At 34.8% G+C, this 15534-nt stretch overlaps 1 protein-coding gene and 1 non-coding gene across 2 annotated transcripts in view; both read right to left on the bottom strand.

Annotated features, from left to right (window-relative positions):
- Positions 1-15534, bottom strand: part of Slc30a9 (solute carrier family 30 member 9) — an 85384-nt gene that overhangs the window by 35322 nt on the left and 34528 nt on the right. The window contains exons 7-9 of the mRNA XM_027938467.2: positions 11345-11403; positions 4500-4567; positions 1461-1563 (exon numbers count right to left, since the gene is read on the bottom strand). Coding sequence (XP_027794268.2) covers positions 1461-1563; positions 4500-4567; positions 11345-11403 — 230 coding nt within the window. The remainder of the gene's footprint in view (positions 1-1460; positions 1564-4499; positions 4568-11344; positions 11404-15534) is intronic.
- On the bottom strand, positions 2671-2800 carry LOC114100815 (small nucleolar RNA SNORA38). Its single transcript, XR_003584143.1, has one exon. It is a non-coding gene; the product is annotated as a small nucleolar RNA SNORA38 (small nucleolar RNA).

The following is a 15534-nucleotide window of genomic DNA, read 5'->3' as shown; positions in this document are numbered from 1 at the left end:
AATTTTTTCTGACATTTTTCTTTTTAGCTCAAAAAACTTCATTCAGTTCTTTATCCATATCTTCCCTTTCTCTTCTCATTACATTCACATTTCTTTTCAATGCAAAAACATAGGTAATAACTGTTTAATACCCTTGTCTGCTAATTCTATCATCCATCAAATAGACTGTTTTACTCACTGACTTTTTTTCTGATTATGAGTGAAAGTTTCCTGCTCCTTGGACCATCTAGTAGGTTTTTTTAAAATTGTATGCTAAACACTGTGCATGTAATACTTGTTATACTGAATGTTAGGATTTCCCTATCTTCCTTAAAGAGTGTAGGGCTTTCTTCTGACAAGTTATTAAATTGTCTGCATATCAGTTTGATCTAGGGAGGTCTGTTAGGAAGGGTTCTATTAAAATAGCCTTTACAACTAAGGATAATTTACCTCCACTATTATGGTAAGAGCCTTTTGTTGACCGGGTATTAATGGGGACCCTCTTATCTCACCTCTCAGAACTTGAATGTATTTCAGTCCTGTGTAAGCTCTAGGACTTACTCAGCTTATTGCTGCTCCATGATGGTTTCTTACCCAGACTAATGTCTACACCTTACACATGTGTGAATTAACATTCAGCAAAGACTCAACTCAAGGAAATCCCTATATAAGACTTCCACAGATTTTTGTCTTATTTAGTTCCTTCCTCTATTGAATTCTGCTTTGTAATGGAGTCACTTCAGATTCCCTGAACATTCATTTCTGTCTTCTTAACTCATGTGACTGTAATTTCCCACTATTTTATATCTTTACTCAAAAACTTAATTTACTGACTCTTAGAGTCATTAAGAACTCATTTAGACAACAAATTTCTACTCAATGTAAGAATTTCTTCTAGAAAAACCTGTAACCACTTCGTAACTGATAGCCATACTTCACATTCCATTGCTGGATGTTCTCAGAGCCTAATGATCTGCTTTAAAATATAATGATAACCCTCTATATTATTGGGGAATTAATTCCAAGACAACTCAAGGATAATAAAATCCTTGAATGCTCAAATCCCTTATATAAAATAGTATAATTTGCATACAACTTACAAACATCCTCTCATTTAAAAAATCATTTCTATATTATTTATCATTTCTATATTACTTATGCCTAACACAGTATAAATGCTATGTATATAATTACCAAATTGTTTAGGGAATGACAAGGAAAAATGAATATACATGTTCTGTACAGATACAATTTTCTTTTTTTTTTTTAGTAATTTTGGTTGAATCTTAAGATATGGAAACCATGGATGTAGAACTCACAGATATAGAAAGCCAATTGTACTTAATCACTCAAAAGTAAAACAATTTTCCTTTTCTACCATAAACCAACTATAGGAATCACTGTTTTTAAATATATCAACTTTCAGACTAAAGCTTAAATATGTATTTTAAAATTAGTAAGAAAAAAGCTTTTATCCTCACCTGGTTACAAGTATCAGATAATGAGTGTATAGCTTCTGAAAACATACTTGCTGAACCCGTATAAATCCAGGCAAGGAATTTAAAGAAGCAGTTTAAACCATTGCTAGGGGAGAGAGAGAACAATTTAGCATAGGTTTAGATTAAAAATTTTCACCAAAAGCTTATTTAATTGACTGAAGTCCATTAAAAGTAAATTTAAAAGAAATTATTACCATTCACATAACAAGAGTACAAATCTGAGAAATATAGTTTATGGTACCATTAAGTACTCACATAAAGAGGCACAATATATGTAAACAATTACTTGACCATATTTTGAGAATGTGAGAGAAAAGAGGGTATTCTGCATTTGGACAAGATGAAAAGTAAAAGAGAATCTGCATTTGATATTGTCCAGGAGGCCAGCATTAAAGACAAGACTTTGGTAAACCTCTGTTGAGCAGGGAGATGCCAGAGTTGAGGACAAACCTAGAATTATATAGCCTTGGGTCAAAACTAGAAGACCCAAATGCTCAAATAAACAGGATTACCTCAGAGAAAAAGAGGAGCTCAGATTCCAACAGTAATGACTAACATGACTGATCTCAGGCACTGTGCTTGTCACCTACCATGCTATATTACAACTCCATAATACAAATATTAACACCCACATTTTGTAAATAAGAAAACTGTACACCTCCAATTATCCTTTCCCCTTCCCACTCTCCTTCACTTCAGATATTTATTTATTTATTTATTTATTTATTTGCAATAGTGGGGGCTGAACACAAGAGCACTCTACCACTGAACTAAATCCCTAGGCCTTTTTATTTTAAGACAGGGTGTTGCTAAGTAGCCCAGGCTGACCTCAAACTTGTGATCCTCCTGTCTCAGTCTCCGAAGTAGCTGGGATTACAAGCAGAGGCCACCACACTGGGCAAATAACTTATTGGGAAAAAAATCTAATTTATTTCTATGGTCTCAGTTTTCCTCACTTTATACTAAGTCTCTGGTTCACTACACAATGTCTCCTCCCTTCAACATCCTACTAGATTGTTCCTATCAATACTAGCAACTATTCCTTGTTATTAAAGTCCTAGAAATATTTTAGTACTTTCCTTAACCTCTATTTGCCACTTTTGATACTCCTGGCTTTCTTCCTACCTTGTGCCTCACTGTTCCTCTCTCCGTTGAAGGCTCTTTTTCCTCCACTTTTTTTTCCTTCCCTTTTCTATGTGGGGTGACTGACCTTAAGCCCATGGGGAATGAGCTGCCCCCAGACTTTTCCAAATCTATATTTCTTTACCGCTAATTCTTATGTGTCCAAAGACAGAGAACCAAAGACACAACTTTGTAGTGGGGGTTCCTCCACCTACTTCTTAAATGTCAGCATTCTTCAAGGATTTCTCATGGAGGCTTTTCTTCACCCTATATGTACTATTCCCCATATGATCTCAAGTACTCCTGTGGCTTTAATTATCATTTGAATAATTAAATACTAATATGAATACTGATAATTTTTGACTCTAAATATCTAACCTAGTTCTCTCTCCTGAGCTTAGACCAATATACATTAACAATAATAATTATTAAGTATATTTTATGCACCAGGTACTATACTAACCAGGTTATAGATGTTATACATATTCCTCTAACAAGGAGAGCTATAATTACTATCCCTATTTTACTAGCAAAAAGAACTAATCCAGGCTGGGGCTGTAGCTCAGTGGCAGAGCGCTTGCCTAACATGAGTGAGCACTTCATTCGATCCTTAGCACCACATAAAAATACAACAACAACAACAAAAACCCCATTCTGTCCATCTACAGCTACAAAAAAGAAAAAAAAAAAAAGAACTAGTCCTGTTGATCACCTACATCTGACCTACAGATACCTCAAACTAAAATATTTTCTCTGTCCATACTTTGCCCTCCTTCTAGCATTTCTCTCAGTGAATGGAACAATATTTACCCAATGCCTAAAGAGAGAAACTTGGGTATCATCTTTGACCATATTTTTTAAGTACCCACTGAATCTGTCTGTGTCTCTCCATGTGTCCCATCATGACATCATCATCCCTTGTTTACATTATTGTAAATGCCCTTGCTATAGTTTAGTACCCCTGCAAATCTTAAAGAATCATGCATTGTATCTTTACATATCCAGGTCTTCTTATAGTTTCTGATACATATTTTTAAGAAATAAAAGAACTAATGAATTATAGAATTAATGCTTTTATGTTGCTTAGGGCCTTGCTAAGATGCTGAAGCTCGTCTGGAATTTTCAAGCCTCCTGTCTCAGCTTCCAGAGTCAGTAGGTTTATGCCACTGTGTATGCGGCTGTGCCTGGCTATACAGCTTAAAATAGATTGATCAGCTGGGCGTGGTGGTGCATACTTGCAATCTCAGCGACTTGGGAGGCTAAGACAGAAGGATCACAAGTTTGAGGCCTGCCTCAGCTGTGAGGACCTAAGCAACTTAGTGAGATCCTGTCTTAAAATAAAAAATAAAAAGGGCTGGGGAATGTATCTCAGGGATAGAAGTGTCCCTGAGTTAAATCCCCAGTATCAAAAAAAAAAAAAAAAAAGTGATTAGCAAAATGAATAAAAGGTAAACAATGTAACAGGAATCAAGAAGACAGACGGAAAAAGAAAAAAATCAATAATTATGTTCTTCCAGGTAAATGGGAGAAAACAAGCATGAATATATTCTTCAGTATCTGTAACCTAGGTTGGTTTAGTTATTCAAAAAATAAGCTTGGCTGATTTAACATTTTAAAAGATATTCTACCAATTTCAGTGAAAATAAACAATTTCAGGTAGCAATGCAGATCTTAACAATATCAAAAGTACATAGAGCACAAGCGTGAGTGCCTGCCTCTGTGGACTCCTACTCTTCCCCCACTGCTTTACTAACAATACAGGCTTATTCGATTCCTCCTAAAACAACATGAACCTCTAACTCTATAGCTCCCTACCAAGTAATAACTTTATCTATTCAGGCATACACACATTAAAAAGAATATATTTCTATTTTTACAAGTTTATTTTTCAGTACTTACATGCAAATGGCAACCATCACCACTTTTCCTGGTCCCTTAAAGAACACTGATGCTGTTCTGGAACGTGGCTATAAAAACAAAAACAAAAACAAAACCTCTCCAAAATCTCCCACAAAAGCACTATAATACTCTGACACAGTAGAAAATTTGTCTTCTATCAAAATCTCTCAACAACTAGGCTTTACTTATTTCTTTTCCCTCAGAATTTCCTCTTAAAAAATGGGCAGAAGAAAATTAAAAATGCAGCTGGAAAAAGACCTTAAGTGTTTTGCCTGTAATTCATGTCATGCCTACTTCCAGAAAGGATCCAAATGGGCCACAAAGAAACTAGTAATAAAGTGATAAAAATATATTGAACTGAAATTCATATACTCTACAAATTTTGCATTTCTTAAGCAACTTCTTAACTTTTCAAAAAGAAACAGCCAAAGCCAATGACTCTGCTGTTCTACTTCAACTTCTGACTGTTCTCTCAAGACAAAAGACCTCAACTGAAAATAGTGTGTTAAATTCCAGAACAAAGCAAAACAAACGAAACAAAGCAAGTAGGGAAACATTCAGGGGAACTATATTCTTTTTCTTTCTTTTTTTTTTTTTTTTTTGCGCCTTTCTTTGAATATATACTTCCTTGTGTTTTCTCTCATACTTTTTCCTTCTCCTGGATTTAGTTATTACCTTCTTTTATTATTATTATTACCTACTTTTTGTTATTACCTACTTTTTCCACTGCAATCTATTTATTCTCTTCTATGTCTAGCCAAGTGTCACCTTTCTTCCTTGATAGCCTTCCTTGATAATCAACACAGAAATACTCTACTATAAATTTATTATTGTACTTTACACCTTTATTAAAGTATTTTATGTTTTTCCTTCCACCATTTACTCAGGAAATACTTATTGTGCAACTACTCTATGCCTGGCACAGTTCCAGATGCTGGAACATGACAGTAAAAAAGAAGGGAGTTCCTGCCTTCACAAATCTCATAGATCACAAATGCCTAACATCAAAATGAATATAATAAAGCAAATTAAAGAGAAGTAATATGGCAATGGGTGGGGAAGAGTTCAAGTAGTCAGGGAAAGAGGCTCAATTATGAGATGAGAAAGTTCAAAGACTGTAACAGAAATAAGCTTGGTTTGTACAAAGGACAAAAATAAGGCCACAGTGGCTGAAGCAAGAAAAATGGTAGGAACTGGGGCCAGTGAAACAGGAGCTATATCCCACAGGACTCTGCAGACTCCTTACTTACTTAGTTTGAATTTTATTCTAGTGGGAAAAAAAGAAAGTCACTGAATAATGTTAAGCAGAGACTTGACATAGTCTGATTTATGTTTTTAAAAGATACAGTTTATGATGTGGACTAAAAAAACAAAAGATAGAGTGATTAATTAGAAAGATGTTCCGGGTAGGAGAGAAGAATGGTTTAGACTAGGGTTTCAATAAAGGACACAGTGAGAGGCAGCTACACTAGGAATGTATTTTGGAGAAAATGCCAATGGAACTTGCTAATGGATTTAAAATATAAAAAAGGCCCTTAATGAATCTCTAATGTTAGCAGCTTGGATAAAGAGGAAGAGTTCTCTGCAAGGGAAACTGAGGAAGAGGGATTAATAAAGTAGGGGAAAAAATGCTGGAGAAAGGTTGTCTTAGCATTCTTGAGAACAATGTGTTCCAAAGAAGAATACCTGCTAGTGTATTTGATACTTCCTTACTTCTCTGATTTCCATGAAGAGGGATTCCTGCTACTCCCATATTGTTGGCATCGGACACTTCCCTATTCCTACTGGCCTCCTGAGAATGAGGTAGGTAAACTGATGAACTTGTGACGGAATGCTGGGCATGCTTAGTTAGTTCTCTCCTTTCCTTTAGGATTTGGTATACATTCTGTTCTGTTCTTCCCCAGCTCTACCTAAGAAGTAGGGGGGTGGGGAGCTGGCTACAACTTAATGAATAAGTCCAAGTAAGTAAAGTCTTTAAAATCTAAAGTACTGGTGCTTGGATCCTTGAGAAAAACAAATAGGGGACGAAATTTGAGGGTTTAGTGGGCTCATGCCAAGCAAAATTTGATTCTTACTAAGTTACCATAACTTATGGCAATTTTTTCCCCTGCAGGCAAGCACCAACAGGTCTTAAAGAGAAGGACTGGACCTCAATGAAATAGAGGTCCTGCAGGGCAGTCTATAACAACTTAAATTCTATAGATCCAAGTTGGCCTGATATTGCAGAAAAAAACTGAGAAAAGATTCTGATTTAGGCATTAGGGAAGCAAAATGTTTTTGTTCTGGGGGGTGTGTATTTGCTTGTTTTACACTTTTATGGTGTTTTCACCCAGTTCTGGAAGCCAGGATTTTAAAGAGTATTTCCTAAATTTCATATGAACACCAGAGCAAAAGGCCTTGCCTTGAAAAACAGTGTGAACTGTCTACACTTTATGAAAAATATATAGTATTCACCTATGACAGGTAGAGTGTAGTATTTTATGAGGCTATTTATTACTTTCCAATGTATCCACTTAAGACAAGTTAGAAACTGCTGCTTCTACAGTATCATGAGCACAGGCGCCACATTATGCAAGTGTGCACAGATGCAGAACATGAAAATAACTCCTTGTGGCTCCTTATTTATTATTAATTCCATATTTATTAATTAATTTTATGGTAGGGTTAGTATGGATACCTTTATAACAATTGTATGCTGTTAAAACAATAAAGATTCAATGACTCTGTTTTGAAGGATGTTTTCTCTATTAATGGTAAAATATATGAAGAAGTGGAGTCTTGATTAAATAAATGGCAATCACTGGACTCTATATGTAACTGTGTTTTATCACATCACTGCTAAATGTTATCCAGAAACCATCAACTGGCTGCACAGTGTTGTGTGATCCAAGGTATGTGTAGAATTCACTATCCTTCCTTTTATACCACTACTTGGCAATGGTATTCCAGCTTTAGAAACTTGACTCTTGAATGGCAAGAAAATGTTAGATGCAAAAGGTTTGATTTCATTTATAAGTGGTGCAAAGGTTCAACATTTTAAGTAAAAATACTTTTATACACTATTCTCTCTCCTCTTTTTTAACAAATTTTTTAATCATTGGAACTTTCCTCTGAGGGAAAAAAATACTTCAGGGCTTGACTTTTGTATAAATTTTAACTGTAAAATACAGATTTATCTGGTATCTGTTCATGAAAATGAAAAAAAAAAAAAAAAGGAGAGATCAGTAGAGGAAAGGGCCCATGGAATAAAAGAAGGGAGTGAGGGAGTGACGTTAGCCAAATTATACTGTTATATTGTTTATTGTGTGCATGTATGAATAAATAACAAATAATCCCACCAGTATGTACAACTATAATGCACCAACAAAAAATGTGGGAATAAAAAATTAAATTAAATTTAAAAACTAAAAAGAAAACAGAAAAAAAAAATAAATTAAAAAAAGTGTGAAGTCAGGTACTCCTAGTTCTGTACTTCAAGACTAAGAGAAGGAATTATACAAAACAAAACTTGTCCGTGGGGTTTCAATTTGCACTTAGTAAGCTATAAACTCTGATCATGGATCTAGATTTCTAAGTTCTACTGCTTATTGATAAATGCAGAGAGTGTGTGTTTGATTATAACAAGAATGTACTGTATCCTTTGGTTGAGTAGAGAGGAGAATGTTAAAAAATGCATACAAATAACAAAAACATGCTACCTAAGGTAGAAGATAAAGATTTCTTTAGAAGAAAGGTTTGAGAATTTAAGGGAGGGAAAAACCAAGAAGAAAGGGAAATGAGATCTTTAAGATCAGAATAGAATGCTATAATAAGGAAAAAAGAGATTTGTTGAGCTAAAGAATATTGTAGAAAAGGGGAAAATGTTGGCAGTAACAAGGTCAGAAAGAATAATAAGGAAGGGCTAGTATGGATACCTTTATAATAATTGTGTGTCTAACAGGAGAATCAAAATCTGAAAAAATAAAAGAGATTATAGGGAGCCAGGATTCACAACACTCTTGAGAAGCATCCTGTAAAAGCTACCTATAAATTCCATAATAAAAGCAGCTGGAGCTGGGTGTGACACATGCCTGTAATTCCAGTGATACAGAAAGCCATTTGGAAGGAGTATTGCAAATTGATTCAAGGCCAGCCTCTGCAACCTAGCAAGACCCTGTCTCAAATAAATAAATAGAACTGCCCTTTTTCAAGATCAAGATTACAAAATAATGGTAATTAACGAATATCTGATATCTCTTTTTTTCTATTTTTTGTTTATACTTGAAAAATTTTACAATTAACAAGTTTCTTTTGGATTGAGACAAGTATAGAAAATTAGGACAGATTTCAGAGAGGACTAACAGGAAAAGTGGCACTTACTCATTTAAGCTGGAGATAAATGTACTTCCAGTGTTCTAAAGGACTAACTTAAGAAACTCACAGAATTAGGATTCTAAGAGAAAGCACAGGAAAGTAGAACATATTAAAGAGAAAATGAACAAGGCACAGTGGCATATGCCAGTAGTCCCAGTGGCTTGGGAGGCTGAAGGAGGAGGACTGCAAGTTCAAATCCAGCCTCAGCCACTTAGTGAGGCTCTAAGCAACTTAATGAGACACCCTGTCTCTAAATAAAATATTAAAAAAGGGCTGTGGCCCAATGGTTAAGCGTCCCTGGGTTCAATCACTGATACCAAAAAAAGAAAAAAAAAAAAAAGAAAAGAAAATGTTTTAAATGGACAATATACAACTGGATTATCAGAGGGTTAGCTATTGTTTTGGTACGAGAATGCTTTTGGCAGACCCAGAACACTGTGACTTCGTATATCTTATTCTTGAAATTACTGTGAGACAAAGAATAATATAATGGAAAAAGAAGTATCTGGGGCAGAAATAAAAAAATAAAGAGATATTTAATTCTAACAAACAGAACCTTATATGTTCTAGTGTAGGAAAGCAACAACCTTAGTGTGAGAGTGAACGTTCCTAAAAGGAACAGGGGAACCACTGAGGGAATTGGTGTACTAGTTTTATCCACTTACCACACTCAAAGGTGTGAGGGGTGTAACTGAAATGAATTCTATTCAAAACCTGGCGTTTTCAAATACTGAGGCATATTAAGTCTTCAAAAGACCTCTGGTGACACAAAAGTCAACAGCTACTTTAAAAAAAATATGGTGAGGATGATAGTTCATGTGAAACAGGCATAAGGATATAAGTCACTTCCCAGGAGGCAGGTGTCTCTGGCTTAAATTATTTATTCCACAGCAGAGAGGCAGTGGCATCAGCCCTTGCAGCACAGGAATGACAATGCTGACCCATAGACACACAAAGGCTCTACTATTAAAGAAAATCTATACCCTCATTGCATCGCTGGGGTGCCAGAAAAACAGGGTTTAATTGTCATCATTGTTAAACTGTAAACTTTGCAAAAAGGGAGCAGTGTCTCAAATGCCATTAAGAAGGAAGACAATTTGCATATGTAGCCTTTTCCCCAGATATGGCATTAACTTCTTGACAGGAGATCCCTTCCAGCTAAGTTTAAATGGAAAGTGAGCTCTGGGCACAGACTGCTTGGCATCTCGATGACTTGGGAAAAGCCATTTCAGTGAAGTGATGGGAAAAGAGTCCAATTAGATTGAGTTCAGGAGAAAGGAAGAGGTGGGATAAGAAAGGCAAACTTCCTATATTTGTCCCAATATTACTTACTTCTAGTAGGAAAGAAAGCTTGTTATTTTGACAAGGGTGTAGATAAGTCAGTAAATTTTGTGATGAAAAAGTGAGGTACTTTGCTGGGTGTGATAGGGCACAAACCTCAGCAATTCAGAAGGCAGAGGCAGGAGGATTGCAAGTTCAAGACCAGCTTCAGCGATTGGGTAAGACACTTTCACAAAATAAAAATTATCTATGGGTATAGCTCAGGATAGAATCCCCCTGGGTTAAATCCCCAGTTTAAAAAATGATATATTTTTATTAATTTTCAGATGATCTTTGATTTATGATGGGGTTAATTCCTGATAAACCCACTGAAAAGCATAAAATAAGTTGAAAATGCATTTGACACACCTACCCTACTGAACATCACTGCTTAGCCTAGCCCACCTTAATGTGTTAGCACACAGTTGAGCAAAATCATCTAACACAAGGCCTATTTTATAATGAAGTTCTGCATATCTCATAAAATTCACTGAATAAGGTACTGAAAGAGAGAAATCATATAGGTATGCTTCTACACCATCATAAAAATCAAAAAATTATAAACGGAACCATTTTAAGTCAGATCATCGGTACATCTGTTTTTCAGCAGGTCAAAAGCTTAAGAGTGAAGAGTGAGGCTATAGGGAGTTTGAGAAGAGAGAAAAAGGTATGCAGTAGGTATTTCACAGAGCAGAAGAATGAATGTACTATGAAAGTTTAGTAAGATTGTTAAATAATATTGAGACCCACTGATTTTGCATAGTCAAACAATAAAGAAAGAACAATCAAATTGGCTGAGTAATTTTCTCCTCCAAGGATTGAGATTCTTGGGCAAACTCAGAGAGTTAATAGTCTGACTGTTCAACCAGAGTTAGGGGTAGAAAAATAGACAAAAGAAATTAAGGATGTATATGAGAGATATAAATCTTGTTACTATCTGGGAAAATAAAGTCACTTTTGTCTACATCTGCATGCTTAGAAAACTTATGTCCAAATTTAGTTTTTTTTTTTTAAGTTCAAGAAAATAAGCCAGAAAGGAATACTTATTAAATTACAATGTGCTCAAGAAAATCTTGGATTAAGATTACAGACATGCTAAAACTTCATAATGGACTAAAATTAGTATTTTACTGTGTAATACACACATATAAACATTGGAAAAATATCCTTACCTTGGTGTTTCCCAAGAAATCTCTATATTCTTTTAATATCTTTTGATTTCTAAACAGCCCTGAAGGAATTAAGAAAATAAATTTAGGTCATACATATTCTTACCAGTTTAGATTAACACAACTAACTATTTAACTATGTTAAATATGCTCTACTAGCTGCTGGTAATAATATCAAGTTATCATAAGAAATTGGAATTTGCAACCTGATTAAAAATTGGACAATGGACTAGCAGACATTTCTCCAAGGATGACATACAAACAAACTAACAAAAAGATGAAAAGATATTCAACATCACCAAACATCAGAGATATATAATGAAAACACAATGAGAGATCACCTTATATCTAATAGGATGGCTACAACTGAAACAACAATAGGAAACAAGTTCTGGCAAGAATACCTAGAAACTGAAATCCTTAGGCATTGTTGGTGGGAATATAAAACATCCCTCTGGAAAATATGGATGTTCCTCAAAAACTTAAAAAGTTATGCCACAAAGCAAGTCTTAGCAAATACAAAAAAATAGAGACAATATTTTCTATTTGACCACAATGGAATGAAATTAGAAACCAATGATAAAATAAAAAATAGAAACTACTCTAACACCTGGAGACTAAATAATATGCTACTGAATGATACATGGATACCAGAAGACATCAGGAAGGAGATAAAAAAAAAATTCTTAGAGGTAAATGAGAACCCCCATACAACTTATCAAAATCTCTAGGACACTATGAAAGCAGTACTAAGAGGAAAGTTCATTGCATTAAGCTCATTCATTAAAAGAAGAAAAAGTCAACAAATAAACAACCTGAGATTACATCTAAAAGTCCTTGACAAAGAACAAACCAAACACCAAAAGTATAGAAGACAGAAAATAATTAAAATCAGGGCGGAGATCAATGAAACTGAAACAATTCAAAAAACTGACAAAACTAGAAGCTGGTTTTATGAAAAATAAATAAATAAAATCAACAAATCCTTAGCCACCCTAACAAAAAGAAGAGAGAAAACTCAAATTAATAAAATTCATGATGAAAAAGGAAATATCATGATAGACACTATTGAAATACAGAAGACAATTCAGAAACTATTTTGAGAATTTATACTCCAGTAAAATAGAAAACATCAAAGACACTGACAAATTTCTAGAGGCATATAACCAACCCAAACTGAGCCAAGAGGGCATATACAATTTAAGCAGAACAAATTCAATCAAGAAAATAGAAGATGTCATCAAAAGCCTACCAACCAAGAAAAGCCTGGGACCAGACGGATTCCCAGCTGATTTCCACAAGACCTACAAGAAATAATTAATACCAATATTTCTCAAATTATTCCATGACATAGAAAAGGAAGGCACCCTTCCAAACTCATTCTATGAAGCTATATCATCCTGATACTGAAACCAAGCAGAGACACATCAAGGAAAGAAAATTTCAGACCAATATCCCTGATGAACATAGATGCAAAATTCTCAATAAAATTCTGGCAAATCACATACAAAAACATATTTAAAAAATAGGATCAAGTTGGGTTAATTCCAGGGATACAAGGTTGATTCAACATTTGGAAATCAATACATATAATTCATCACACTAATAGACTTAAAGACAAAAATCATATGATTATATCAATTGATGCAGAGAAAGCATTTGACAAAATACAGCAGCCTTTCATGTTCAAAACACTATAAAAACTAGGGATAGTAGGAACATACCTCAACACTGTAAAAGCTATCTATGCTAAATTCAAGGCCAACATCATTCTCAATGGAAAAAAATTGGAAGCATTCCCTCTAAAAATGGGAAAAAGATAGGGATGCCCTTTTTCACCACTTCTATTCAACACAGTCCTTGAAACTCTAGCCAGAGCAATTAGACCAAAGAAATTGAAAGGATACAAATAGGAAAAGAAAAACTCAAACTATCATTATTTGCTGACGACATGATCCTATACTTCGAGGATCCAAAAAACTCCACCCAAAAACTTCCAGAATAAATGAATTCATCAAAGTAGCAGGATATAAAATCAATATCTAAATATCAAATGCATTTCTATACATCAGTGATGAATCCTCTGAAAGAGAAATTAGGAAAACTACCCCATTCACAATAGCCTCAAAAAAAAAAAACTTTGGGAATCAATTTAACAAAAGAGGTGAAAGACCTCTACAATGAAACTACAGAACACTAAAGAAAGAAATTGAAAAAGACCTTAGAAGCTAGAAAAATCTCCCATGCTCTTAGATAGGCAAAATTAATATTGTCAAAATGGCCATACTACCCAAAGTGCTATATAGATTCAATGGGATTCCAATTAAAATGCCAATGTCATTCCTTATAGAAATAGAAAAAGCTATCATGAAATTCATTTGAAAAATAAGAGACCCAGAATAGCCAACACAATCCTTAGCAAGAAGAGTGAAGCAGGAGGCATCATAATACCAGACCTTAAACTATACTACAAAGCTATAGTAACAAAAATGGCGTGGTATTGGCACCAAAATAGACATGTAGACCAATGGTACAGAATAGAAGGTACAGAATAAATACAGTTTTCTCACACTAGACAAAAGCACCAGAAACATACAATACATTAGCAAAAAGATAGCCTCTTTAACAAATGGTGCTGGGAAAACTGTAAATCCATATGCAGCAAAATGAAACTAAACCCCTATCTCTCACTATGCACAAAACTCACTTCAAAGTGGATCAAGGACCTAGGAATTAGACCAAAGACCCTGTGCCTAATAGATGAAAAAGTAGGCCCAAATCTTCCATTGCATCAGATTAGGCCCTGATTTCCTTTACAAGACTCCTAAAGCGCAAGAAATAAAATCAAGAATCAATAAATGAAATGGATTCAAACTAAAAACCTTCTCAGCAAAAGAAACAATCAATAAGGTGAAGAGAGAGCCTACATTTTGGGAGCAGATTTTTGTCACACACATGTCAGATAGAGCACTAATCTCCAGGATATATAAAGAACTCAAAAAACTTAACACCAAAAAAACAAACAACCCAATCAATAAATGGGCTAAGGAGCTAAACAGAGACTTCTCAGAAGATATAAAATTGATCAACAAATATACAAAAAAATGCTCAATATCTCTAGTAATTAGAGAAATGCAAATCAAAACTACTCTAAGATTTCATCTCATGGCAGTTATCAAGAATACAAATAACAATAAGTGTTGGTGAGGATGTGGGGGAAAAGGCACACTCATACACTGCTGGTGGGACTGCAAATTGGTACAACCAATCTGGAAAGCAGCATAGAGATTCCTTAAAAAACTTGGAATGGGGCTGGGGTTGTGGCTCAGAGGTAGAGAGCTTGCCTAGCATGCTTGAGGCACTGGGTTCAATCCTTAGCACCACATAAAGTAAAATAAAGTCATTGTGTTCACCTATTAACTAAAAAAAAAAAAAAAACAAACTTGGAATGGAACCACCATTTGACCCAGATATCCCACTCCTTGATCTATACCCAAAATATAACATACTATAGTAACATAGCCATATCAATGTTTATAGCAGCTCAATTCATAATAGCTAAACTGTGGAACCAACCTAGATTCCCTTCATCAGATGAATGGATAGAAGAAACTGTGGCATACATACACAATGGAATATTACTCAGCATTATGGCATTTGCAGGCAAATGGATGGAGTTGGAGAATATAATGCTAAGTGAAGTTAGCCAATCCCAAAAAAACCAAAGGCCAATATTCTCTGTGATAAGTGAATGTTGATCCATAACTGGGGGCAGGGCATGGAAAAAAGGAGGAACTGTGATTGGGCAAAGGGTGGGGAGGTGAGGGGAGAAGGTATGGGGGCAAGAAAGATGGTGGAATGAGACGAACATCATTACACGAGATAAATGTATAACTGCACATATGGTGCGACACTACATTGTGTACGACCAGAGAAATGAAAAGTTGTGCTACAACTCTGCACAATGAATCAAAGTGCATTCTGTTGTCATATACACCTATTTAGAATAAATAAATCCCTTAAAATTAAAAAAGCATAGATAAAAAAGTTATTTGAAATAATTCTATTTTCCTTTGTTATATCATCAATTTAATATAGTTAATTTGTTTATTTACTGCAAAACAAAACAAAACTTAAAAACAGTTGGCATAATGATGCACACCTATAATCCCAGTGACTTAAGAGGCTGAGAC

The sequence above is a fragment of the Marmota flaviventris genome, chromosome 7 (genome assembly GCF_047511675.1).
Source record: "Marmota flaviventris isolate mMarFla1 chromosome 7, mMarFla1.hap1, whole genome shotgun sequence".
NCBI classification, from domain to species: domain Eukaryota; kingdom Metazoa; phylum Chordata; class Mammalia; order Rodentia; family Sciuridae; genus Marmota; species Marmota flaviventris.
The sequence above is the reverse complement of the archived record's forward strand: the minus strand, read 5'-3'. Positions and strand labels throughout refer to the sequence as shown.